Source organism: Thamnophis sirtalis, unplaced genomic scaffold (assembly GCF_051295495.1).
Source record: "Thamnophis sirtalis isolate CommonGarterSnake01/CBP01778 unplaced genomic scaffold, rThaSir2_p1.2 scaffold_13, whole genome shotgun sequence".
Classification (NCBI taxonomy): domain Eukaryota; kingdom Metazoa; phylum Chordata; class Lepidosauria; order Squamata; family Natricidae; genus Thamnophis; species Thamnophis sirtalis.
The window spans coordinates 23198143-23225772 of NW_028261393.1; the positions used below are offsets into that span (position 1 = coordinate 23198143).

A 27630-nucleotide genomic window follows, 5' to 3' on the forward strand; every position below is an offset into this window, starting at 1 on the left:
CACTTTAAACATGATTTTAATTCCTGCTCTGCATGGAAGACAGTCAGAAGACATGGAACTCAGTGAAGGAGACTCACAATCTATTTACAAAAAATCCTGTAGTCATAAGATTCTATAGTCATGAGATCCACAGTTGTCTCAAAATAGCTTAAACATTTTTGCAAATAGCAAAATTTGTTCTGTTGCTTGATTTGTTCCTTTTGGCTAAATTGAGCAGTAAACATTGATTTTGAATAATGTTTCCCTCTATTTCTCTTCTTAAGACATGTTCTCCCATTTTCTCTGGACTAATCCTTCCAGAATCCTTTCAAATGTTACATCACACTTGATTTCAGTGGGAATTTCAGTGGGAGTTTCAGACAAGATGAGAGACCAAGAGTAGAGAATTGGGGAAAGTTTCATCAAAATAATGAATAAAAAGTAGGAGAAAATTCAGGAAGAAGAAAAACCAGGGATGCTCTTCCCCCTTTTTTATGCCCTCATCATTCCTTCTATCTATACGGAATTTAGCTTTCTATGTCATGATACCTCTGTCTTTTCCCAAGAATAGAAGGCCATGTCCTGGCTAGAAGGCTTTTGAGAAGAAAATACTGTCTCATTCCTTTTCAACTCAACTCAACATCTTTGTTGTTGTCCAGTAAATAATTATCATATAAACAATGCTTTGTTAAAGTACTTTCTTTTGAAAAATGGGTACTGTCATCAAGACTCAAGCTCAACTATAAATGGGATAGGAATGGTGTAAGCAGTTTCTCTGTTCTGTTTTGCAAAATTTTGCCTAGCTAGCAAGACTTTGTTTCCCTGGGAATTCCTCGAAAATGAACTCCAAATTCATAGTGGATTTCCTCCAGGTGAAATTCAGGAGAGGAAATTCAGCTAAAACAACCTTTCAGTGTGTTCTGTTTAGGCTAGTGGTCACCAACTGGTGGTCTGCAGGAAAATTTTGGTGGACTGCAAAAAAATTATTTGCATTTTTTATATTGCACTAAATCAGAGGTCCTAAAACTATGGTCCTTGGGCTGGATACATGCAATGAACTTTTGTGTTTATTGCAGAAAGTCTCCCCCTTCAGGGTCTTTTTGTGTGGGTCGGAGGAGGGCAGAAATTCCGACTTGGTGTCTGCTTCAGCTTCCTGGTGTGGGGCTTTGGGTGAAGTCTGGAGGGAAGTGCTGCTAGTGGCGAAGAGCTGGAGGGCCTTGTTTTAGTGGGACTGCATCATGGTCTGGAACTGTCTGACCAGCTCAGCCCACTGAGCCTCCAGGCACCAGTACCTGGCCTTGCATTCCCGCAGGTCTTCCATCTGCTTGGAAAGCCTATGCTCATAGTCCTCAGTGAGATGCTTCTGCTGAGCCAGCTGTTTTGCCAACTGTTTCTCATGGTGGCTGCTTAGCTCCAACAACTACTTCCTGTTGGGGCTCTAAGGAGCCCAGGCAGGCAGGCGAGGAGTTGTTGGGTGTGGAGGGGTGAGTAGGGGCCGGTGAGGCGCCCCTTGACGTGAGTGACATAAGTTGGCCACATCCACCCAGTCACATGACCATCTAGCCACGCCCACCCACCCAGTCATTAGGCAGATCATATTAATGGTCCATGCGATTTAAAATTATGAATTTAGTGGTCCCTGAGGCCTGACAGGTTGGTGACTCCTGCTTTAGACTACTTTGCAGATTGCATTAGCATCTGTTATTTCAGAGAACTCTGGTGTGCAAGAGAAAGGAAGATATCTAGGTTAAATTATCCATGTTTACTTAATTTCTTTAATTAATTTACTCCCCTCCTTCTCAGGCAATTCAGTGACTAACACTCTATAAACAACTCTACAAACAACTAAATAAACCAGTTGAAGAAATCAAGGGTCATAGATTTTGGCTGTCCTAGGTTTTAAAGACGGCAACATAGTGTGCTCAGATGTCTATCTATCTTCTGAGAGACTTTCAAAAAGTAGAAAGCATAAACCTGAGAATGTAGAAGGTTACAACTTTTCTAGAAGGGTTTAGAGGAACAAAACCCAACACAGATTGCCAGAGCATATGAAGTGTGCATGCTTAGCTTAGTTATAACGTGTAAACAAATGGACTTGACTTTAGCCCTGAATAAACATGGCAGTGTTCCTGTCAGCTCCTCTTCAATCCTTGTGGCCCTTCCCTTGTGGAAAATTTGCTTAGTGATTCAATGGAAGTCCTCCCTCCCTCCCTCCAGTTCATGTTTGAAAAACCATTCATGTGTCCTGGCATGGGGCCATTTTGGCTTTGTTTCTTCTCCCTCTCAGATAAAAGTCAGGTTAGGCGCAGAAGCCCTGAGGCCATCTAAGGGGGAATTTTTTAATTTCCCATCCTGTCCGTGCTCCATCTTTGAATGGCAATGACATGTGGAGGCCTTGCTGTAGGTCAAGGACTTCTTGTTGCTCTTCCATTTGTTCATTGAGCGGATCATTCTCTTGAAGATGAGGTAGAAGATCTCACACACAGTAAGGACGATGCAAAGAGCAGATGCCCCTACCATGAAGTATGTGAAAATCCTCTTCTCAGTCGGCCTAGCAATGTAGCAATCAATTGTATTGGGGCAAGGTTTCAGATCACACTTGACCAGGCGTGGCAGGTCAAAACTGTCCCAAATTCTGTGGAGCAGATAGAGGAAGATGATCTCAATACCCAGCTTGAAGAAGAGTGTCAGGAGATAAGTCCACCAAAGACCACCATGTTTCCTTCCAGTGTTGCTATACAGTTTGGGACAGTTTTCCCCATTTTTTTCCCGGTTCTTCCTTTCCCTGTCCTCACGGTATGCCACGTGCATGATGACGAGCAGGGATGGACAGGTGACAAAAATCAGCTGCAGGGCCCAGAGACGGATATGGGAGATGGGGAAAAAATAATCGTAGCAAACATTGGTGCAACCAGGTTGCCGATGATTGCAGTCGAAATCCTTCTGCTCATCTCCCCACACCCGCTCAGCAGCTACCACATAAACAAGGACACGAAAAACAAAGACCACAGAGAGCCAGATGCGGCCAAAAGCAGTGGAGTATTTGTTCACGCCACTCAACAGGCCCTGTAACGTCTTCCAGTCCATGGTGATAGAAGTTGGAGGCCCAGCTCACGAGCACCTGGAAAGTCAACAGAAGCGTATAGTTAAACAGGTTTCCTAGCGTTCAGTTGTTAGGTAACTTTTTAATGCTTACAATACAACATAACATCTTTTAGGGCGTTACTCAGAGCAGTAGTTTTAACCCAGAAAGAAGGTGGGGCTCAAAGAAGTAGTTGGAGCAGAGCAGGAAGAAAAGGCAATTGATATTTAATAATTGAAGTACGTGCATGAACTAATGCTCTGCTTTTCTTCCTGCCAAAATGTGGTTGAATTGGACTACAATTTCTCTGAAATGGCATAGGGCCGGGATGGTGAACCTATGGCACGTGTGCCACAGGTGGCACGCAGAGCCATTTGTCAGGGCACCTGAGGCGTTGAGGAGCCGAGGTGGCGCAGTGGTTAGGGTGCAGTACTGCAGGCCACTTCAGTTGACTGTTATATGCAATTCAGCGGTTCTAATCTCACCGGCTCAAGGTTGACTCAGCCTTCCATCCTTCCAAGGTGTGTAAAATGAGGACCCAGACTGTGGGGGCAATATGCTGACTCTGAGAGGGCTGAAAGCCCTATGAAGCGATATATAAGTCTAACTGCTATTGCTATTGCTGTCAGCTGGCCAGTGCGCATGCGTGTGCTGGCCAGGTGAGTTCATCCTTTTTTAAAGCCATTTTTCACCCTCCCCAGGCTCCAGAGGCTTTATAGGAGCCTGGGGAGGGCAAAAACAGCCTCCCCTGCCCCCCAAGAGGCCCTCCGGAGGCTTCAGGAGCTTCCGCAGCGCAAAAAACAGGCCCAAGGGCAAACTAGACATTTGAAACTGACTTCCAGTTTGCTCGTAGGGTTGGTTTAAGCCTTCCGGAGCCTTCAGGGGCTCGTAGGGTCATTTGTAGTCCTCCAGAACCTTCAGGGAAGCCTCCTGAAGGCTCGGGTGGGGGAGAGACTGTTTTCGACCTCCCCAGGCTCCTATAAAGCCTCTGGAGCCTAGAGAGGGTGAAAAAAGCATGCAAAAAAGTGGGGGGGGGACCGCCTGTCATGCATGCATGCGCACTGGGGGGATCGTGCATTGCATGACCCCCCTGCACTTCCCCCGCTTATGGCACGTGAGTCAAAAAAGGTTTGCCATCACTGGTGTAGGATTTCCTGCTTGAGCAGGGGGTTAGCTAGAAAACCTCCAAGGTCCCTTCCACTTCTGTTATGTTTCCTTTCAAAATACCACTGTCCGGAACTCTATCAATTGGTAATTTTGAAAAATTTCCATCAGAATTATGTAGGAATGGACTGTGGAAGTCATTTCTGCATCAATAGGACAGAAAGAAGTTGATAAGAATCCTTGCATGGCCCATAGGGTGGGTTCACACAATATCCTAAGCTCTAGAGGCACCAAAATAATCTAGACAATGTAAGGTTTCCTTCTGCAGCAAGGGGTTGGACTAGATGACCTCTGAGTAGACTCTAACCCTAAATAGCTGTGCTGTTTTTTTTTTTTTTCTTTCTTTCTTTCTTTCTTTCTTTCTTTCTTTCTTTCTTTCTTTCTTTCTTTCTTTCTTTCCAGTTTGTTCTGGGTCAGCTGACCCAGAAACAAACTGCAGAATGTCACTTTGCAAACCTCCTTCCAAGCAGCTTTTCAATTTAAAATCCAAAGTTTGCAGCTTTAAGACTTGTGGACATCAATTCCCAAAATCCCACAGCCAGGCATGCTCAGTTCCGATTTAAAGTGACAGCATTTGTTTTTCTTCTTTGCTGAATCTGCCAGCTGAAAAGTGAGTTTCCTTCTTTCTTTCCTTTTCTTTCTCTCTCCCCTCCCTCCCTCCTCCACCCTCTCTCTTTTACTTTTTAAAACCCTTTCCCCTTGCCTGAACTGGCAGAGAAAAAAACTTTTAAAAAAGCTTCTGACAAAGCTTCTATTGGGAGAACAGGTTCGGGGGAGTGGCGAAGCCACCATTACTACCAGTCCTATCCAGTATGCCAGATTTTTACTGCCTCTTCTGGTGTACTGTACTGTATTGGGAGGAACCCACCTCTGATTCATTCATTCCAAACCAACAAGCCTACAAATAAATCACATTCACTTGAAATTATCTTGGTCACTTTTCTTCTCTGCTTTTATTTCAGGCAGATAGTTTGCTCTGGCTGAAAATGTCAGTACCACAATATTTATTCACCAGGCCTGGAGATAACTCATTATTCAGTTATTATGTTTAGTTGACTCATAGCTTAGTGGTTTCCCGGCATATCCTTGAAATAAATTATTGGAGATAAGCAGTTTCCAAGATCATAGTTGAGGAAGGTTTTGACTTAATACACCCTGTCTCCCATTCAGCAACTGGTACTCAGGGATGTGAAAGGACATAGGGTCTCAGGCCCCCACTACAGCATGGACATACTGCCTACCAAGAGTCTAACTCAGTGTTCCTCAATCTTGCTGGTTGGGGAATGCTGGACATTGAAGTCCAAATGTCTTAAAGTTGCCAAGGTTGAGAAACACTAGTCTAACTGAGCTGGGAGAAATATCAACAATCTCAAGTCTCAATCTAAAGTGAAGAGGAACTAAAAAGCCTTGATGCAGGTGAAGAAGGAGAGTGCAAACATTGGCTTGAAACTCAACATTAAGAAAACTAAAATCAAAGCATCCGGCCTTCTCAATTCCTGGCAAATAGATAGGGAAGAAATGGAGGTAGTGACAGATTTTATTTTCCTGGGCTCCAGGATCACTGCAGATGGGGACTGCAGCCAAGAAATTAAAGACACTTGCTCCTGGGGAAGAAAGCTATGGCAAATCTAGACAGCAGACTAAAAAGCAGAGACATCCCCCTGCCAACAAAAGTCAAGGCTATTGTTTTCCCAGTTGCAATGTACGGCTGTGAAGGTTGGACCATAAGGAAGACTGAGCACCAAAGAATTGAGGCCTTTGAACTATGGTGTTGGAGAAGACTCCTGCGAGTCCCTTGGACTGCAAGGTGATCCAACCGGTCAGTCCTAGAGGAGAATCAACCCTGAAATCCAGATCCTGAAGAGGAAACTCAAATACTTTGACCACCTAATGAGAAGGATGGACTCACTGGAGAAGAGCCTAATCCTGGGAACGATTGAAGGCAAAAGAAGAAAGGGATGGCAGAGAATGAGGTGGCTGGATGGAGTCAGTGAAACAGTCGGCTTGAGTTTAAATGGACTCCAGAGGATGATAGAGGACAGGAAGACCTGGAGGAATGTTGTCCATGGGGTCGCAATGGGTCAGACACGTCTTTGCAACTAACAATAAAAACAAGTCTAACTGACTGCTCTTTGGATGCTCGGGTAAAGAATGAAATGCTTTAGGATTTCACATTCTCAGGATGTGATTGCTTTCCTGACTGCCACCTACCTATTTTTTTTTAAAATAATGTCCTCTTAACTCATTCAAAGATAGCTTACCATAATCAGTTCAGACACAATGCAATCAGAAAATATGGAGCTAATTTTTGTCCCAAACTTTAACAAGATAGTCCTAAAAAAATTCAGGTTTAGTTGAGAATTTGCATCAGACATCCCCATCCATGATAAACAATCATTTAGGACTAGTGGGTGGTTCTCAGTCTTTTTAAAAGTTGTTGCCCATTGGACAAAGAGGAAAATGCATAATATGCTTGTGAAGAAACTGCATTTTAATGAGGTGTCAGTGAAGTCAAATTGAATTTTGCTCTGGCCTCACCGACTCATCCCAAGTCCTGCTCTGCTGCCCCATTGTGGTTGGGTGGTGGGTGGTTGATGTTGGTTTTCCTGGGAGGGATAAGCAAAGAATGATGTAAGTGTATGTCAGGAGCATTACATTTCCAGCAGGGTCATCCAAGGTGTGAAGGTCATCCCATCTGCCCAGGAAGCAGGTATCTATCTATATTAGGCAGCAGCAACACAGGAAGATGCTGGAAGTGGGTGATCACTTTAGGGACAATGGCAAAGCCATCAATTCATACTATCCAGGGGAAGACAATGGTAAAATAACTGTGTATTATTTTTTTTTACCAAAAAAGCACATGGAGAGACAAAGCAAAGAAGAACTGTAAGACTAGATTAGGAACAGATCATAGAAAAAAATCTATGTGGTTGTTGACAACTTGATGGCATATATAGCAATAGCAGTTAGACTTATATACCGCTTCATAGGGCTTTCAGCCCTCTCTAAGCGGTTTACAGAGTCAGCATATTGCCCCCAACAACAATCCGGGTCCTCATTTTACCCACCTCAGAAGGATGGAAGGCTGAGTCAACCCTGAGCCGGTGAGATTTGAACAGCCGAACTGCAGAACTGCAGTCAGCTGAAGTAGCCTGCAGTGCTGCATTTAACCACTGTGCCACCTTGGCTCCATCCATCCATCCATCCATCCATCCATCCATCCATCCATCCATCCATTATCTATCTATCATCTATCTCTATTACATTTCTTCACTGCCCATCTCCCTCAGAGAGAGGCTCTGGGTGATGTACAATAAAATCAATAAAATTAACATTAAAAATCAGAATTAACTTAAAAGTTAAAAGTTTTACAATTATAAAAATAACATGATAAAATTTCAAAAGGTGAAAAATTTCAAGATTGGGGTGGGATGGGATGTTAGCGGTTGTTAATAAAGGCATTGGGGGGGGGGGAGGGAATTCTTATGAGGCCATCCAGGCTCAGGGTTGTGCGGGCTTCTGTGTCCCCCAGGCAAGGCCACATAGCCATGTTTTGGCTAGTTATTGGCAGTGTGCAGCATTTTCTTCCCCCTTCATCTGTTCCTAATTCGTTCTTTCCCCTCCTCTCTCAGAAACTTCATTGCTGGAAAAAATATTGACAAAATGCTGTCTTGATGTAATCAAACTATCAGTTGACCGACTCCTAGAAGGATGTGGCATTTTAGCAGACGTGCCTGTATCCCCTCTTTTTTTCAGCAGTTTGGTACAAGTATCTTGTGGACCCAATCCCAGAGAATGTTAAGCCTTCTAGTTTAATGAGATCCTGGTCTTTAAAAAAACCTGGAATTTGGAAGAGGGTGGCCCATGCAACACCACCGCTCCATGAGCTGCACTGGCTGCTGGTTTGCTTGTGGGTGCAATTCAAGGTGTTGGTAATTGCCTTTACAGCCCTTCATGGCATGGGTTCAGGTTAATTAAGGGACCATCTCTTGGGATTGGCCTGCTTCACCTGTGCCAGCAAAGGAGACATGATGTGGGTCCCATTGGCCAAGGAATTCTGGCTGGTGGGGTCCAGGAGAAGGGCCTTCTCTGCCATTATATATATATATATATATATATATATATATATATATATATATATATATATATATATATATATATATATATATATATATATATATATATATATATATATATATATATATATATATATATATATATATATATATATATATATATATATATATATATAAATAAATGGGAACAGTGGAACTGGGAGGGCAGGCACGCTGGTGCACTTATGCACGCCCCCTTAGGGATCTCTTAAGAAATGCGTAAGGTCCAGCTTAAGGTCAAAAGTATGGGGGTTAGAGGAACTAAAAACAGGTTCAGGTAGGGTGTTCCACACATTTACTACTCTATTGCTGAAATCGTTTTTTCTGCAATCAAGATTAGAACGGATTACATTAAGTGTGTATCTATTGATAGTCCTGGTGTTACTGCAGTAGAAGTCAAAATTAGTTGCTAAGAGGTAGGACACTATGGCAGATAATCTTGTGTACTAAGCTTAGGTTGTAGAAGGCACAGTTCAAGGTTATTCAGGCCTAAAATTTCAAACCTGGTGGTATACAGAATTGCATGTTGGAAGTGACTGATAGGTTCATATGGCATCCCACCTCCCCAGTGGTGGGATTCAAATGTTTTTACTACCAGTACTGTGGGCGTGGTTTGGTGGACATGGCATGGCTTGGTGGGTGTGGCTTGGTGGGTGTGACAGGGGAAGGATACTGTAAAATCTCCATTCTCTCCCCACTCCAGTGAAAGGTTACTGCAAAATCAGCTGGGGCTCAGGAGACAAAGAATAGATGGGGGCAGGGCCAGCCAGAGGTGGTATTTACCGTTCTCTGAACTACTGAAAATTCCTGCCTCCAGTTTTCCAGAACTGGTCAGAACCTGCCGAATACCACCTCTGCACCTCCGCCCTGCTCATCCTACCCCTTCCCTCCCCATCTTTTAGCTTCTGTACTTTTATATTTTTGCAGTATTATATATTTATAGTTCTGTCTTTCAATATTGTAAGTCGCCCAGACGTTCCCTGCGGTAAGATGGGCAACCAATAAAATTGACAAATAAATAAATAAAAAATAAAAGTGTGGTTTTTTTAACCATCCTAGGCTTAAGCTCAAATTTGCTTCTGCCTCATTTCCTCTTTCTTGCCTGTTCATCTCCCCTCCTTCGCCACCCACTCTTTCCTCTAGGTCCTGTTCTTCTGGCCATGATGGATTTCATCCCACTCTCTGGGTTACACCCATCAACGGTCAGCCTGCTTCCTCCAATTCACCTCTCATCTCTAAGTTAGAACTGGGTGACACATGCCCGCCCACTGTTTCCAGACCCATCTTGAATGACATTTCCTCTACTTTCTGCTCCTCCTCCTTCATATGTCATGATGTACGAATGCCTCTTCTACGTTCCCCTGCCAAATGCCATTTCTTACATAGCAACCTCTTTGTTTTTAAATTATGTCTTGGATTTTCCTGTGTTTCAGGACCCGTTCCAAGTCTTTCACCTTGTTTTGCTTGGGATTTAATTACTTTTTATGTATTACTTTTATCTTTCTCATCTGTTACACAGCCTTCTCTTAATGGTGTCATTATTATGATTATTATTACTTTGAAATTATGATTATTATTACTCTGTTGCTTTGCATGTAAACTGAGAACCTATGTACACAATATCTTGTGTGTCCAATCACACTTGACCAATAAAGAATTCTATTCTATTCTATTCTATTCTATTCTATTCTATTCTATTCTATTCTATTCTATTCTATTCTATTCCATTCTATTTTACTCTACTCTACTCTACTCTACTCTACTCTACTCTACTCTATCTACTCTACTCTTGTGGAATGTTCTCACTGAATATTTTGGGGGGGGGGAATATTGGACTGCCATCTGTCAGAAATGGTGTAGGGTCTGCTGCTTGGGCACAAGGGGGTTGGACTAGATGGCCTACAAGGTCCCTTCCAACTCTGTTATTCTGATAAATGTTTGAGTTTCTCTGATTCCTTTCTCCTCATTATTGGTGTGTAATATTGGCCATTTCAACTAGTTAACTTCTTGGCAACTTTGTCCAACTGGCACTTCTGCTCATCATTACTGCAATTTGTCTGTCAAATCTTGGTTTCTGAAGAAGTCATAGAGGGAAAACAATGAAACCCATTCCAGGTAAGAGATTGTTTATTCAATAAATTTGACCTCCTGCCCACTGCCACTTGACTCAATTGGATTTGTTAAGTGACAACATTAGTGTTATCACAATTATTTTATTGGGTGTCCAATATGGGCTGCTTCTAAGCTGTTCATGGATGAAAGTAACATAATATTCTTTTATAGATTGGTTCACATATTTTATTAAGTTGTGGTTGATTTAACCTGCCAAAAAGAAATTTAGTTCATAAACTGAGCTAAGCAATTGGGTCATGGTTTGTTCAAGCATAGTTAGCTGAACAAACTGCAATTTTCTGGATATACGTAATACACTGAGTCACGGGTGTCCAACCTTTTGGTTTCTGTGGGCTGCATTGAGGGAAGATGAATTGCCACATATAAAATATTTCATACTAGTTGATAATCCGGTGTTGCCGTGGTATTTATTTATAGAGGGAAAATATTCAGATCAAAAATAATTTCTAATGTTGGATTTTCTCCCTTGTGGAGGGAGCTCCCTTGTGGAGTACTGTGAAGCCATTACCATGGCAACTCCACTGTGCTGTACAGCAGAAGCCATTTTACGGCAGTACAGTAGAAGTCATTTTAAGGCACAACAGGCTGTATCTTAACAGAATACACACCCCAAGGGTTGTTAGGAGTGTCTTACTCCCATAGTATTTTTTTCCCGAGAGTAAATCATTTGTGTACCAAGTTTGGTTGAAATTGCTTGAGGCGTTCCAGAGTTATGCTGGAATACACACAGCCATTTATATAGAGATAGATTGTTTGTGTGTGTGTGTGTGTGTGTCTGTGTGTGTCTCTGTGTGTGTCTCTGTGTGTGTCTGTGTCTGTGCATGCGTGCGTGCGTGCGTACGTACGCGCACACACACACACACACACACACACACACACACAACTAATTTCTTTTATTTTTTTAATCTTGTATTATATCTTGTGGGGCCACATTCCTAGCTGTCCAGGACTACATGCGGCTTGCAGGCCACAGATTACATATTCCTGTCCTATGTCATAAAGCACAGTTTGCAAGATACAGTGGCTAGGCTCAGATCTGGTGGAATGGGGCAACTCGCCGCAGCCAACTTGCCAGAGTCCACCTGCCATGGTCAATTCATTATGGAATAACTTGCCATGGTCAACTCACCATGGGACAACTTAAAAGATAAAAGGTAAAGTTCCCCTTGCACATATGTACTAGTCATTCCCTACTCTAGGGGGCGGTGCTCATCTCCATTTCAAAGCCAAAGAGCCAGTACTGTCTGAAGACATCTCCATGGTCATATGGCCAGCATGACTAAACACTGAAGGCATACAGAACGCTGTTACCTTCCCACCAAAGGTGGTCCCTATTTTTCCATTTGATTTTTACTTGCTTTCGAAGAGCTAGGTAAGCTGGGACAAGTAATGGGAGCTCACTCCGTTATGTGGTGCTAGGGATTCGAACCGCCAAACAGCTGACTTTTCTGATCGACAAACTCAGCGTCTTAGCCACTGAGCAACCACATCCCTATGGAACAACTTGCTTAATTCAATTTAATTATTTAAAATAATCAAAAATTATTTTAATCTTTGCCATTCATATTTCATTATGTCCCTCCTTTGTCATCCTGTCTGTCAGGATGCTACTCCACTATTTCTATGGATTCTGTTTTCTATTTTTTCATATTTCTATTTCGATATTAGTGTAACTCTTTTCCCGCAGAGTTTGCCATGATGAGTTGTCCTGCTGCGAGTTGTCTACATCAAATTGGCTGGCAAGTTGGTCTGTGAATTGGCTGTGGCAAGTTGTCATAGACCTCAAATTAGGTGCTAAGAATCTTGTGCATGGTTAGAAAAGTGTGTGAACTCAAACTAGGATGTGGCATGATCTATGAACCTAACTACAGCTCTCTTCTACATCTTAGTCTAACTCCAACTGCTTAATTTTTCCATTGTCTCTTGGAATTGTATGTTGAATAGGGGTTTGAGGTGGTATTTAGCAGGTTCTGACCAGTTCTGGAGAACCGGTAGTGATAATTTTGAATAGTTTGCAGAACCGGCAAATGCCACCTCTGGCTGGCCCCACCCCCATGTATTCTCTGCCTCTTGAGTCCCAGCTGATGGGGAGGGAATATGGATTTTGCAGTGTCCTTTCCCCTGGAGTGGGGAGGGAATGGGGATTTCGCAGTATCCTTTCCCTGCCATGCCCACCAAGCCACACCCACAGAACCAGTATTAAAAATTTTTGAATCCACCACAGAAACAAACATCTCATTGAAGTTCTGGCCAGCAACAGAAAAGTAGTTCTCAACTCACCACCAATTTAGTGACTGTTCAAAGTTACAACAGCACTAAAAAAATGACTTATGACCATTTTTCACATTTATGTCCATTGCAGCGTTCCTGTGGTCACGGGATCAAAATTTGGATGCTTGGCAACTGGTGCATTTATGAAGGTTGCAATGATCTGGGATCATGGATCCCCTTTTGTGATCTTTTCACAAGCAAAATCAATGGGGAACCCAGATTCATTTAACCATGTTACTAACTTAACAACTGCAGTACTTTGCCTACTGTAATAGGTGTGGCAAGGAAAGTGGTAAAATGGGGTAAAACTCATTCTGCAGCTGTCTTGCTCAGCCATGGAAATTTTGGGTTCAATAGTGGTCATAAATTGAGGACTATTTATATATTCGCTGTTGCAAAGTTCAGTTCACTCAGGTTTTGCCAGAATAGCAACTGTTCTTAGCTAGGAAATCCTGCTTCTGTTTTGGGAGCTGTCCAATTTCGCTTTCTCTCCTCTAATTGTGGTGTTTAAGAGCAATTAGATCTAAGTTTTTTTGTGCATCTGCAAAGAACCCATCCAACAGGTGGAGCCGCTTGTATTTGGACTGTAGGTTTCCTACCATTTTTTTCCCAACAGACGTTTTAAAGAAAAGTTTCCTAAAACAACATAAGAATGTGCAAAATTACAACAACATTTCCTGAGATTTAAATCAGAAATGGATTATCTGGATTTTGTCTATCTGCTCAGAAATTTCCTGACTACCAAGAGACAAGCATAGGCTCCATACATAATGTTAGGTTAATTTTAAAATAATAGTTTGTTGAATAAATCGTAATGGCTTGTTTTAGGGCTAATACACTTATAAGAGGTGGGCTAGAATGAATAATAACTATAATAAGGCTAAGCCTCTTTGATGCAACCTGCTGAATCTTAAACCTGATTAACAAAACAAAATGTGTAATCTACCTCCAAAACAAACCGAATTATGGTTTGATATGATAGCTTATTTTTTTGAATTGAGGCCTTTGAACTGTGGTGCTGGAGAAGACTCCTGCGAGTCCCTTGGACTGCAAGGCGATCCAATCGGTCAGTCCTAGAGGAGATCAACCCTGACTGCTCTTTAGAAGGCCAGATCCTGAAGAGGAAACTGAAATACTTTGGCCACCTAATGAGAAGGAAGGACTCCCATACATATTGGTCCCCTTTATCTAGTTTTTTCTTAACTTTTAATGTTTTAATATTTAGCACTTGATGTTTTTATGGTTCTAATTGTTTTATATTACCATACTAGCTGATAACTTGGCGTTGCCCAGTTATTTATTTATAGGGGGAAAATATCCAGACCAAACATAATTTCTAATGTTGCATTTTCTCTTTTACTGGAAGGAGCCCCATTGTGGAGTACTATGAAGCCATTAGCATGGCAACTCCACTGTGCTGTACAGTAGAAGCCATTTTACGACAGTAGAGTAGAACCCATTTTAAGGCACAACAGGCTGTATCTTAACAGAACACATACCCGAGGGCTCTTAGGGGTGTCTTACCCCCACAGTATTTGTTTCCAGAGAGTAAGTCATCTGTGTACCAAGTTTGGTTGAAATTGCTTGATGCATTCCAGAGTTATGCAAGGGTGGACACACACACACACACACACACACACACACACACACATGAAGGAAGAAAGAAAGAAAGAAGGAAAGAAGGAAGGAAAGAAAAGATGAAAGGAAGGAAGAAGGAAAGGAGGAAAGGGAGGAAGAAAGGAAGAAAGGAAGGAAGGAAGAAGGAAAGAAAGAAATAGATAGATAATAGAATTCGGGTAGAACTTTTTTCTTTTTGGACTTCCAACCCATTTTATTTTTTCTGCTTTCATAAAGTAGAGCTTTCAAAAATGGTATTCTTCCCACACCTTCCCTTTGATATAATCTTTTCTCCCTTCCTTAGCTCTGAAACAGCTTATTCTCTTGCGAGTTGACGTTAAGCAGGCCTCCTTCTGCAAGTAATAAACTAACCCGGGGGAGGTTTATATACGCTCTTCAAAAGAAACAGGAAAAACAAGATGATCTTGCCTCCCCCCTCTCTCATCCCCTTCTGTAAGTAATAAACTAACTTGTAACTAGTGGTTAGCATCAGTCCACTGTGAATTCCCATAAATGAACAAAGACATGTTTTCCATACAACCAATTCCTCCACAGAGAAAGCTAGCAGACAAACTGCAGCTTTCTCCCCAACAGATTAGTTTTCTATCTGCATGGATTTCTTTCCTCCATGTGATAATTGGATTCTGCATAATCCAAGAACCATATAATATTATCGTATGTTCCACATTACTTAGTTCAAAGGACAATCAAAGTAAAAGGCTATAAAGTAAAACTTTTTAAAGTTTGGGTCCTGCTTTGCATTGAAGTCTAGTATTCGAAATTGAATTCTAAGAAATGTCTAGGCCAGGGAAAAAAAAGAAGTCTGAACATCTTTAGAACACCCATATTATTCCCCCCCTTTTTTGGATACTTAAATAAAAGCACATATGGTTCAAACAGACAAGATTAAACCATTCTGGGGCTACTGTGAAAAATTTTGCAAATGGTTCTTGAAATTTTGCTTTGCCATGGCCTTGATAGTGAGGAAAGTAAATGGCAGCAAAAAAGTAATCATAGACATAGTAGTAGTAATTTTCTCTCCTTTTTCTCTGATCTTGATTTTTCCTTCCTTCCTTCCTTCCTTCCTTCCTTCCTTCCTTCCTTCCTTCCTTCCTTCCTTCCTTTTTTCCCTTTCCTTCCTCTCCCTTCCTTCCTTCCTTCCCTTCCCTCCCTCCTTCCTTCCTTCCTTCCTCAAAATCAATCATATTTCCTTTTATTAAAGATTTTTTAATATCCCTGCAAGAAAAGAGAACATAAGAAGTTACCAGCTGTTGCTGCCTGAAATGTAGCCACTGTGTAGAGAAAAAGCAAGTCGGGAGAGTAAAAATGTTGGAAGGCCGTGTGGTTTAGCTGGCCAGGCAGAAGAATCTAAGAATCTGTCCAATACTACTGAGCAGATCTTGAACTTGACTAATTTTCTTTATTTCTCCTTGTCCTTCTTGACATGGTTTTACTGTTCTTTTAAGGCTTTGACAGGCAACTTCAGCTGGCATTCTTGATAGGGGTCTTAAAATCCCTGCTTTGCCAGCTGCAATTCATAGCTCTCTCTGCTGGAACTGATCTGGCATCTCACTGACTTGGCCAAACTTCAGTTTTTCAATCAGCAGTTTATAAATCTGATCCATGCTTTCCTTTCCACTTCATGGCTGCTCCACTTATGGCACAATACTATGTTTTATGTGTTGGGAAGTCAAAAGATGCATCATGTGTTCTGGGAGGCAAAAGCTGTTTGTGTGTGTGTGCGTATGTGTGCGTGTCTTTGCTTTGCTTTTAAAAAAATTAGGAGGCCAGTCTTGCTAGCGGTTTAATAGCATCACCCAGCCATACAGGTAGTCCTCAACTTTTGACCACAACTGAGTCCAAAATTTCTGTTGTTAAATGAGACATTTGTTCAGTGAGTTTCGCCCCATTTTATGACCTTTCTTGCTGCAGTTGTTAAAGGGATTCCTGCAGTTAGTAACCAGTGGTGGGATTCCAAATCTTTTCCTACTGGTTCTATGAGAGAGCACTTTGCGCTTGTGCCCAGCACTCAAAGGCCGCCCTCGGTGTCAGCGCTGGTGAGCCGAGCTGTTTTTTTTAGCTCAGCTGATGCACGGCAATCTACTCTGTTGCACAAATCAGCTGAGCTAAAAAACAAGGGAATACAGGACAGAGAATGGCAGGGGCGGGAGGGCGGGGCCAACCAGATATGATATTTGCTGGTTCTCCAAACTACTCAAAGTTTCGCTAAAAGTTCCGAACCAGCTGAATACCACCTTTGCTTCAGATTGTTCATTGGTCCCCAAACAGGCAGAGAATAGATGGGGGCAGGGCCAGCCAGAGGTGGTATTTGCTGGTTCTCTGAACTACTCAAAATTTCCGCTATTGGTTCACCCAAACCAGTCCCAACCGGCTGAATATCACCTCTGTTAGTAACCTGGCTTTTAAGTGAATCTGGCTTCCACATTGACTTTGCCAAGGTGGCGCAGTGGTTAAATGCAGCACTGCAGGCTACTGTTAGATCAGCAGGTCAGCGGTTCAAATCTCACCGGCTCAGGGTTGACTCAGCCTTCCATCCTTCCGAGGTGGGTAAAATGAGGACCCAGATTGTTGGGGGCAATATGCTGACTCTCTGTAAACCGCTTAGAGAGGCCTGAAAGGCCTATGAAGCGGTATATAAGTCTACTGCTATTGCTATTGCTATTGCTATTGCTATTTTCAGAAAGTCACAAAAGGGGATCCCATCATCCCGGGAAACTACAACAGTCATAAATATGTACCAGTTGCTAAATGTCTGAACTTTGATCACATGATCATGGGCATGCTGCAAAGGTCCTATGAAAACGGCTCCTATATCAATGTTTTCAATGCCATTGTAACTTTGAACAGTCACTAAATGAACTGTTGTAAATTGAGGACTACCTGTATTGTAGGCAGGCAGGCTTTAGATGGCCACCCTGATCAGTCAGAGGCAGTTTGCATGTTGCCCATTTCAACCTGGTGAAAAGAATGAATCTGTTTTCTGCCCACTGGAGGTCTAAAGTTGTGGGCTGAAAAAAATTAGGCATGGGTATGTGTGGGTCACAGGGTTGCCAATTCTGCTGTATAAAGGGGATCATATGGTTAAAATGGCGGATTGAGTACTGAGATGACCCTAATTTAAGTCTATACTAAGTTGAGGAAGTCCACTGATGGCTCTCTATCCTTAGCTTCTCTGTCAGCCCTTTGAAGTCGCCCAGATAGGATACCAAAACCACGAATAAACACATGTTATAGGAAGGTTGCAGTAACAGAGTCTTGCAATTCTGAAAACACAGCTCCCTTCCCTTGCCTTTGCCTTCCAGAGACCAAGAGAGGATGTTTGTTTGTTTTTATTAAATGGATACACCGTGACTCTGGGATCCTTTTTGAGATGCCTTCTCCATACCCATTCCTTTCCAGAGAACTAGGGAGGATACTAGTTAATCAATCAATGAACCAATTCATTGATTAATTAAATGGATATGCCACCATCTCACTGAAAAGGGGACTCTGAGATCCTTTGTGATATGTCTTCTCCATCCACATTCCTTTCCAGAGAACTAGGGAGGATCATTCCTGAAATGTTTTCTTCATTCCTTTTCCTTCTATGGACCGAGATGGACTCTTGTCTGACTGTTGCCCTGGCTGCAACTCTCCATCCTTTCTCCTTATTTCAACAGCCCATGAGATCCTCTTTGTCTTAGCCCAAGAATCATTGTTGTGATGTGGTCAAGGTGTTGGAATGGTAGTAAAAGTAAAGGTTCCCCTTTCACATATGTGCTAATCATTCCTGACTCTAGGGGGCAGTACTCATCTCTGATTGATTGGTTGATTGATAGATTGGTATTTATTAGATGCCCAACAATGGATTCTGAGCAGTGTACAAAAGTAGGGGAATCTCCCCTCCCATAAAAACAGGCAAAACCCATGAAAATAGGAGAAAGTGCTATGTATGTATGCTGTCTTGAGCTTGAGAAGGAAAGGGGATTGCAACCTAATAAATATGGAATTTCTATTTATTAAAAGCTCCTTTACAAAACCATTAATTCTTGCATATTTCAACTATCCATAACTGCACTGTGAAGGGTGTGTCTATCTGTCAGTTCAAAGACGCTCTTGTTCTCTCGTGATGCCCAGGAAGGGTTCTCCAAAGTGGTCAGTACTGAATCTCCCACAGGGTTAGGCTTAAATGTTTGGGGACCAATGAACAATCTGAAGCAGAGGTGGTATTCAGCCGGTTTGGACCGGTTTGGGTGAACCGGTAGCGGAATTTTGAGTAGTTTGGAGAACCGGCAAATACCACCACTGGCTAGCCCCGCTCTCCCACCCCTGTCGTTTCCTGTCCTATATTCCTTTGGTTTTTTTAGCTCAGCAAATTGCCGCGCCTCAGCTGAGCTAAAAAAAATAGCTCAGCTCACCAGCGCTGACAATGAAGGCGGTCTTTGAGTGCTGTGTGCATGCGCAAAGCACTGTCTCAGAATTGGCAGGAAAAGATTTGGAATCCCATCACTGATCTGAAGCTTCATAAAAGGGTCAACAGGCTGAAGAACTTGGGGATCCCTGTCTACACCCCCTTAGTTTAGAGTCAAAAGTACAGCACTTTTCTTGACGCTGTTAACAGACAACTTAGGCACGGCAACATAATCCCTACCAATCTGATATCAAAAGTCACTTAGTCGCATTCTTCATCTCAGGTTCTGCAACTGGAATTCATATTTTAAATGCAATATGCAATCATACCTCCCGGTTTGAATACTTGGAGTAAAACTCAATCATTTCTGTGGAGTTTATTTTTCAGAGTGCTGATTATATTTAAGTGAATCGAGAGGTTTTTATGCAGCCGGATAATAGATTCATGAGCTCGCCTTTAATGCATTATATTTCAATATACCTTTGGGAGACTTTACATTTTATATTCTCCATACGGAACATATTTACATCTTGCATAGATGCATTAAAAATACCGTTGTGCAAATACTGTTTGTCCCCATTTTTTTCTGGATGGTTTCATTTGGCTTTGGCAGCTATCCTGCACAGAATCTCATGAGCCATTAATTATTGAAGGTGGTGTCAGGTATTAAATAACTATGGTGCATTTGACCTAAAATGTTAGCGTGGGGGAAAGAAACCAGTGGTTCTCCACCCAATGGCAAATAGTTATAAGCAGAGCCATGCTGCCTTTCTCTTCCTTGATGACTCATTTTCTTGGCTCAAATTTTGTTTGGACTAAAATGCCTGAGAAGCACCAACACAGATACATTTGCTAGGAATGCCAACCAGGCAGAAAACAGCTGGATCTAAGCCTTTAGCAGTAGCACCAACTGCAGAAATAAGCAGGTAGAGATAATCACAATGAATCTAACTGCAGATGGAGGTGCAGGAGGGGCCTCTGGAGCAAAAAACTCTCCTGTGTATTGTTCTTCCACCTGACTACAATCCCCACAATGGATGAAGGGTTGCAAATCTGATGGGAGTTTGAAGAGATGGCTAAATTGGCTACTTTGACAAAAATAAAAAGGAAACACACAATTTTGTTTCTGTTTGGAAACCGTTTCTGGACTTTGTGCTTGAGGCAGGGGGAAAAAAAGAAAATTTGATTTTCGTTTTACTGATTAAATAGATCTGTTGTTATAGAAATGGCTACTTTATACTATTATGTAAAAGTGAAAAGTTGGGGTTTGTTATTGCTATCTTATTCTACTGCATCAGTGGTGGGTTCGTACTGGTTTGGACCGGTTCGGCTGAACCGGTAGTGATTTGGCAGCCTGGGTTGCTGGAAACTCCCCCAAAGTGGTTCCCCAGGCACCGTGGGCAGTGGTGACAGCTTGGTTTTCAGTTCTACTCATGCGCAGAACACTTTAAATTGCATTGCCAAGGTGGCGCAGTGGTTAAATGCAGCACTGCAGGCTACTTCAGCTGACTGCAGTTCAGCAGTTCGGCTGTTCAAATCTCACTGGCTCAGGGTTGACTCAGCCTTCCATCCTTCCGAGGTGGGTGAAATGAGGACCCAGACTGTGGGGGCGATATGCTGACTCTGTAAACCGCTTAGAGAGGGCTGAAAGCTCTATGAAGCGGTATATAAGTCTAACTGCTATTTTTGGCAAACGTGCATGCACACGGAGTGTGCGTCTGGTGAACAGGCAGTAATGCCGACAGCAACCCACCTCTGCACTGCACCAAAGGGAGTTGGAAGTCAATGCCCTTTCTTTATTTTTCCCTTCTCTTCTACATTCAATTTTCTACATTTTCCCTCCCCTATTTTTCCTATTATTTGCTTTTGTACTTTGGTATTTTATATAATAAACAAAAAAAGAGAAAACATATTGTTCTTCTGCCTGCTGTATGGTTGAAGCAACCGTATTTAGAACAGCCAAAGGTTGTAGTATAGCCTTTGTTGTCATTGTACAAAATAAATACAACAAAATAGGTTAAAAGTGGCTCATCTTTTAACAGCAAGGTCCCAAATGCGCAGCAATGGAGCCCAACTCTTGTCAAGGGTCGCCACTCGGCCTTTCTTTAAAGACACGATCAGATGCAGAAGTTAGGGGGGAACCCGGCTGAGGTCCTGAACTATAATGCAATTCTGGAATTAAGGTGCTCAGTGATGTCAGTGGTTCTCCCTCATCATCATATTACTTCACCAAGCTCTAGAACCTGCAAACAGTTGCTTGTTTTAAGAGATATGTGTCTTCTACTCTCTCCAAAGCCTGTTTGTAACAGGACTTTGACATCTGCATTCCAAGAAGTTCTGAAATGGGAGTTCCCAGGGTGAGAGGGGTGAATGTCTTGCAGGTGATCTCTTAGTCTAATGTCTGAGATTAAAAGGAAGATATTAACCTCTTTACTGCTGGAATACTTAGAAACTACTAGTTAAAATGAGCTGGCTTTAGGTGTTGTTCTGAGCTACAATCTAAGTGTGTTGGTTGGCTTTGGCCTGTGTATTTTGTGAATCTAGCCTATTGTGCTTTAGCTTTTAAACCATGGTTAGGGTGATATGGCTTGATGTGATGCATAAACCTAGTTGAGATCTACTTGAACCCCACCTGCCATGTTTCTTAATCCCATTGCTGGATTGGTTAATCCAAACTGAGATCTAGTGAACAGAGAAACATGGTTACAAATTGTCTTCCAATGATGGACTCTGGTTAGATTCAATTTTTTTACTTAACTATTGTGTGATCAACTTGATTTGAGGTTTAGCTTGTTGTATGAAGCTAACTACCCTGGCTTGTATGTCTTTATTAAGGATTAGTAGGTTGTTTTAACCAAGATGTTGTATGGGTTCCACAAACCTCAGTGAAATGTCTATCCAATGTTGACTGTTTTTGGAAGCTAAACAAAGGAGATCCTAGAGTAGTATAATAGAATTAGAAGGGACCAGAGGTTGTATTCAACAGGTTCTGACCAGTTCTGGAGAACCAGTAGTGGAAATTTTGAGTAGTTTGGAGAATTACCACCTCTGTCTGGCCCCGCCACCATCTATTTTCTGCCTCCTGAGTCCCAGCTGATCAGGAGGAAATGGGGATTTTGCAGTATCCTTCCCCTGGAGTGGGGAGGGAATGGGGATTTTGAAGTATCCCTGCCACCATATTTTGCAGTATCTCTGCCCACCAAGCCAGACCCACCAAGCCATGCTACACCCACCAAGCCACACTCACAGAACCAGTAGTTAAATTTTGAATCCCACCCCTGGAAGGGACCTTCGAGGTCTTCTATTCTAACTCCCTGCTTTGGAGGAAATCCTATGCCACTTCAGACAAATGGTTATCCCTCTGATTAGTTCTTAAGCAGGGAACCATCTGGGATATACAGATTTGTATGCCAAACTAGGAAGTTGAAAAAGCAACCTTGAACAAGGAAATAGCAAAATATTTCTATTGTTTCTGTCTATAAAACTACATGGATGGAGCCATGTCAATGATGCAGATGACATCAAAGTAGGGGGAATGGGTAGGGGCAAAGGCAGGGGTGGCATTCACCAGGTTCTGACCAGTTCTGGAAAACTGGTAGTAGAAATTTTGAGTAGTTCGGAGAACTGGCAAATACAACCTCTGGCTGGCCACAGGAGTTGGGAGGGAATGGGGATTTTGCAGTATTCTTCCTCTGCTATGCCACCAAGCCATGGCTACAGAACCAGTAATAAAAAAATTGAATTTCACCACTGGGCACAAGTATAGTATAGGTGGTACCTGGCTCAGCAGGAATAACTGTGAGAGTATCTAGATCTCTCAATAGACCACAATTTAAGCATGTGCCAGCAGAGTGCTGTGGCTGCCAAAAAAAGCTAATGCATTCCTAGTTGCAACAACAGAGAGATAGCTTCCATACCACATGAAGCAATAGTGCCAATTTATACTGAAAACCACACTTGGAATACTGCATCCATTTCTGGTCACTATGATACAAAAAAAATGTTAAGACCCCAGAAAGGGTGCCGATAAGAGCAACAAAGATGATTAGGGTCTGGGGGATGAACAATAGGTATGTCTAGTTTAATGAAGTGAAGAATTAGGAGTGATATGATAGTTACCATATTTTTCGGAGTATAAGATGCATCACAGTGTATAAGAGGCACCAAGGTTTTGAAGAGGCAAATTAAAAAAAAAAAGTTTTTGCACTCTGCAAACCTCCCAAAAACGGGCCCCATTTTTTGTCAAAAAAGGGCATGGATAGGCTTTAGGAGGCTTATAGAGTGGGGGCTGGGTGTGTGTGCAAAATTGAGCAAAAAGTGACCCTAACCCTCCTAAAGGCAATGCATGGCCATTTTGGTGAAGGGGGCATGGTTTTTGGAGGCCAAAAATGCTGTATTCAGTGTATAAGATGCACCCAGATTTTCAGCCTCTTTTTTGAGGGAAAAAGGTGTGTCTTATACTCTGAAAAATATGGTAGTTTTCTAGTACTTGAGGGGCTGTTACCAAGAAGAGGGGGTTGACCAGAGGGCAGGACAAGAAGTAAGGGATGACAGATCATTAAAGAGAGATCCAACCTAAAACTAAAAAGAAATTTCCTGATAGAACAATTAATCCGTGGAATGACTTACCACCAGAAATTGTGGGTGCTTCATCACTGGATGTTTTCAAGAAGAGACTGGATGCAATTTGTCCAGAATAGTATAGGGTCTCCTGCTTGAACAGGGGTTTGGCTAGAAGATCTCTAAGGTCCCTTCCAACCCGATTAGTCTATATTTTATATTCTAACCAGGGGTAGGTTGCTGCAGGCATTATTGCGAATTGGCAATCAGCATACAATGCGCGTGCGCTGCATATGCATGCACTTTTCAATGTAAATTGTTCTACGCACATGTGCAGAACAATTTACAGTGAACTGTGCATGCACAGTAAACTAAAATCCAAAATGACGGCAGCCAAACGGCAGTGAGGAAACTGGTTCAGGGGTGTGGCAGGCCTGGGTTGATGCCGGTTCTGCGACTCAAGGCTGAATCGCAGCCAGTTCGGCTGGACTGGGCCAAACCAGCAGCAACCCACTTCTGGTTCTAACTCACCAGCAGTTGAGTTTTCATGGAGACTTAATACAATAATATTAAATCTGATGTGGGTTTTTTTTTTTTTTGACAATGCTGAGAATTTCTTGAACACACTGAATTATGGCCCTAACAAAAGTCGGATTATAATTTACCCAAAATTTCAGTGGCTGAAGAAGTAAGCCAAGGTGGAGGCAACTGTGCATGCCAAAACATTTGTCAGATTCTGAAGCAAGCACCCATATCCTTGTGACCAACCTAAGTAATCCTCAACTTACAACCATTCATTTAGCGACCATTCAAAGTTGTAATGACACTAAATAAAGTGACTTACAATGGATCCTTGCACTTGCAACATCCCCACCATCATGTGATCAAAAATGGGGCGCTTGGCAACTGGCATGTATGTATGAGCATTGCAGCATCCTTGGCAGAGGTGGTATTCAGCTGGTTCATACCGGTTAGGGCGAACTGGTAGCGGCAGCTGCTGGAGGCTCTGCCCACCTACCCCAACATAATGTGTCACCTTCTGCGCATGCTCACATTTGTGAACTGGTAGCAAAGGTAAGTGAATCCCTTCCCAAATCCTTGAGTCATGTGTTCACCCTTTGAGACGTTCCCAGTTCCTTCTAATAAGTATTCGTCAATGTGGGAATCCATATTTGCTTAAGAATCATGTGATTCAGAGGTAGGTTCCTACTGGTTTGGACCAGTTTGGCCGAGTTGGTAGTAACCATGCCTCTCAACCGATTCTATTGAATAGGTGCCACTGTCTTGTTTTTTGCATTTGCGCATGCTCAAAAGCAATTTTTAAACTACTGTGCATGCACACACAGTGCACATCAAGTGCGCATGCCCCAATCACGTCCCTGAGCAAACTGGTGGTAAAAGAAGCCAGAACCCACTCCTGATGTGATTCACTTAACAACCGCAGGGATTCACTTAATAACCATGGCAATATTTTTTGTAAAATTGGATGAGACTTACTTAATCACCATCTTGCTTAGCGATGGAAATTTTGGCCGCAACTGTGATTGTAAATTGAGGAGTTTCCTGCAGTTTCCTGCAGTAATGATGCTGTCTGGATGGCTGTTGGAAGCAGTTCCAGTCATGCAATGTGCTGCTGCAGCCACCACATTTGCTGGCATAGACAAAAGAATAATTGAAGGGCCTTAGCTCAGTGGTGCTGTACCTGCCATATACCTCCAAAGTGATAGGTTAAGCCCTGGCACCCTCAGCTTCTCCGAGACTTCCGTTCAAACTTTCAGAGAGTCACTGCCATGATTGCAAACATTACCCAGACCTCATGAATGGAGGCTAAAGTAATCTTTTCATTTTCAGCCTCTCTCCTTGAAAATGAAGAACTCATGCAAACAAGTCTCCCTGGAAATTCCCTGGAATTTTCTTCTCTTTATGTTAGCTACTTGGGCTAACAGTCTTTAGCCAAAACAATAAATAAAGTTTTGAGTTCTCCAACACTGGAGGTTTTGAATAAAAATTAAAAAAAAACATCGAGGGAAGAATTCAAAAAAGAAATCCTTCTAAATCCTGTACCTATGGGACGACTGAGTCATGAATTTCTCTCTCTGGGTTAATTCCAACACTTGCAAAAGCAATTTCTTTGGAACATTAGTAAGCTCTCGGGATCCCCGTTTTGGATGCCAACCTAAACAATGTGACCGAATTACATCTCAAATGGTCCCCTCCCTTTGCTAGGACCCACACTTAAACCAACAACCACCCCATTTGACAGTTCTCAGTCATTCCTCCTTACCACCGTCCACCCCCTGGTGCTCCCTGTAGCAAGTCAGGTCTTCGCAGGAAGCGTCTCGTTTTTCTGTTGTTTTTCTGTTGTTTTTCTGTCCGTGCGAAGTTTATTAAATGTCCTTTCCTAACCAGCTGCCCTATCTTCACCAAACTGCAGAAGCTTTGGGAGAACACTCCAGGAACTGCTTTTATTTTATTTTTTGTTTCCTCTCTTTTGTCTGGTTGCTACCTCCCTTTATAAGCAGTGCATTTCAAAAGCAAAGGTATTTACAAGAGTATATACTTTGGCTGCAAAAGGAGAAAAAAATTAACCCCTGCTTCCCCATGCCTGCCTACCCCCTTTCCATCGTTCTCAGATCACACACGGTTTGCTTTTTTCTCCCTGTGCCAGTATTAAATTTACTACTGCTGCTACTACAACTAATTTTAAAATGAAGGAAATTTGCTGAAGGGAGAGCTTGATAATCGTCGTTCAGCTCCATGGGATGGATGAAAAAGTTACCATTCAGATGACTGCACAATTAAGGTTGATTTTTCTCCATACCCGTCTGCCTGCCTTTCATTCCTCTCAGGTGACAAACACCCTTTGTGCATCTTTTTTATTCTGGCTAGCATTAAATTTACTACTACTGCTGCTTCTAATTTTAAAAGAAAGGCAATTTGCTGTATGGGGAACCTGTTAATTGCCACCCAACACCAAAAGATGAATGGCCAAGTCGCCATTCAGACGCCTGATGCACAATTAAACCCGATTTCTGTACACCAAGATCTTTCGTCTTTTCTTTCTGCCTCTTGGTGGAAGAACTAACTTTGTGCTTAGCTTCAGTTCTTTAAAGCGCTTAACTTCAATGGCCTCCTAGTCCATAAAAAGCCAAGAAGATGAAACAACTGAATTGCCTTCATTGCTCCCTTAAACCCCAACCTCCAAGCCCCTGCTCAGCTCAGTTTTTGAGGTTCACAAGGCGCTTGGGCACAGACTGGGCTTAAGGAGATCAGCAGGACGAAGTGAGAGGCACGTCCTGATTACGGACATTAAAGCACCTTGCTATTTTCCTGATGTTTCTTATCGAAGCAAACTCTACGAAGCAAGTTGTTTTAATTTGCTGTTCAGCCACTAAACCCATCAAACTATTTCATCTTGGGGTCCTGAGTAGTATTAAGGACCTGTTATGGGTAGTCTTTAAACACTGGGTGCTGAAAATGCCTACTCAGACTGCTAGTTGCTTGAACAAGCAATATGATCTTATTATCCACTGAAGTTATACCTCCATCTCATGTTTAATTCATTTTGTACTATGAAATTGTTCCCAGTAATCTCTGATCAGGGTTACAGCGTTGGCACCTGGTCCTTCTTTCCTGGTTGCAAACCATGAATACTTCCAAACATATAGATATATTTTTAATGAGAAAGTCTACTGAGAGAGTCTACCTCTCCATCTTCCGACACTTGCACCCGTCCCACAGTAAGAAGGGAAATTCTACTCACCAACTTCTTCAGATCTTCTTTGGCCTTTCCTCAGGTTGGCCAGCTTCCCCACCACCGCCCGAGAAAAGCAGAGATTTCTTCTTCTTTGTGGCAGCTCTCCTGAAATCTGAAGAGTTTAAGCCATGAAACTTTCTCCTTGTCCTGCATGAAAAAAAAGCACCAGAGGAATCCAGCTCACAGGGCACTGTAATGAGATGCCTTATTTTCTGTGAGTAATAAGGGTGTGGTCTCAATTTTGTAGAGTTGTGCAAGGAGAAAGGAATTCTCTCTGTGTAGTGAAGTGGGCGGGGGGGCTGTCAGACTTTTTAATTTGGCTGGCTTTACAACCAATCTGATTCTGTCTGTCTTAGACCTTGGGCAGAGATTGATTGCCATAAGGAAGCACCGCAAGAACTCCTTCTTTTCCCCCCAGATCAATGCTTCTTCAATCCATTTTGTATTCCTGTTCAAATTTGGTACATGCCAAGCAAATATCTCAGTCCATGACACAAAGAGGGAGCAAAATCAACGGGTCTTGGGCAGCTGTGGTGCAATG

The 27630-nt window shown here is 42.4% G+C and overlaps 1 protein-coding gene across 3 annotated transcripts; it reads right to left on the reverse strand.

Moving 5' to 3' along the window:
* Positions 1 to 27279, reverse strand: LOC106556150 (gap junction beta-3 protein-like). Of its 3 annotated transcripts, none has more exons than XM_087727022.1 (2): positions 27096 to 27279; positions 1 to 3100 (listed from the first exon to the last, which is right to left on the reverse strand). In XM_087727022.1, the coding sequence occupies exon 2, from the start codon at positions 3064 to 3066 to the stop codon at positions 2263 to 2265; it is 804 nt and encodes a 267-aa protein (XP_087583148.1). In that variant the 5' UTR covers positions 3067 to 3100; positions 27096 to 27279; the 3' UTR covers positions 1 to 2262. The 3 variants fall into 3 exon arrangements, with proteins under 3 accessions (XP_087583148.1, XP_087583149.1, XP_087583150.1); XM_087727023.1 differs by lacking the exon at positions 27096 to 27279 and adding an exon at positions 25617 to 25694; XM_087727024.1 differs by lacking the exon at positions 27096 to 27279 and adding an exon at positions 24830 to 24902.
* Between the last annotated feature and the right edge of the window lie 351 nt (positions 27280 to 27630).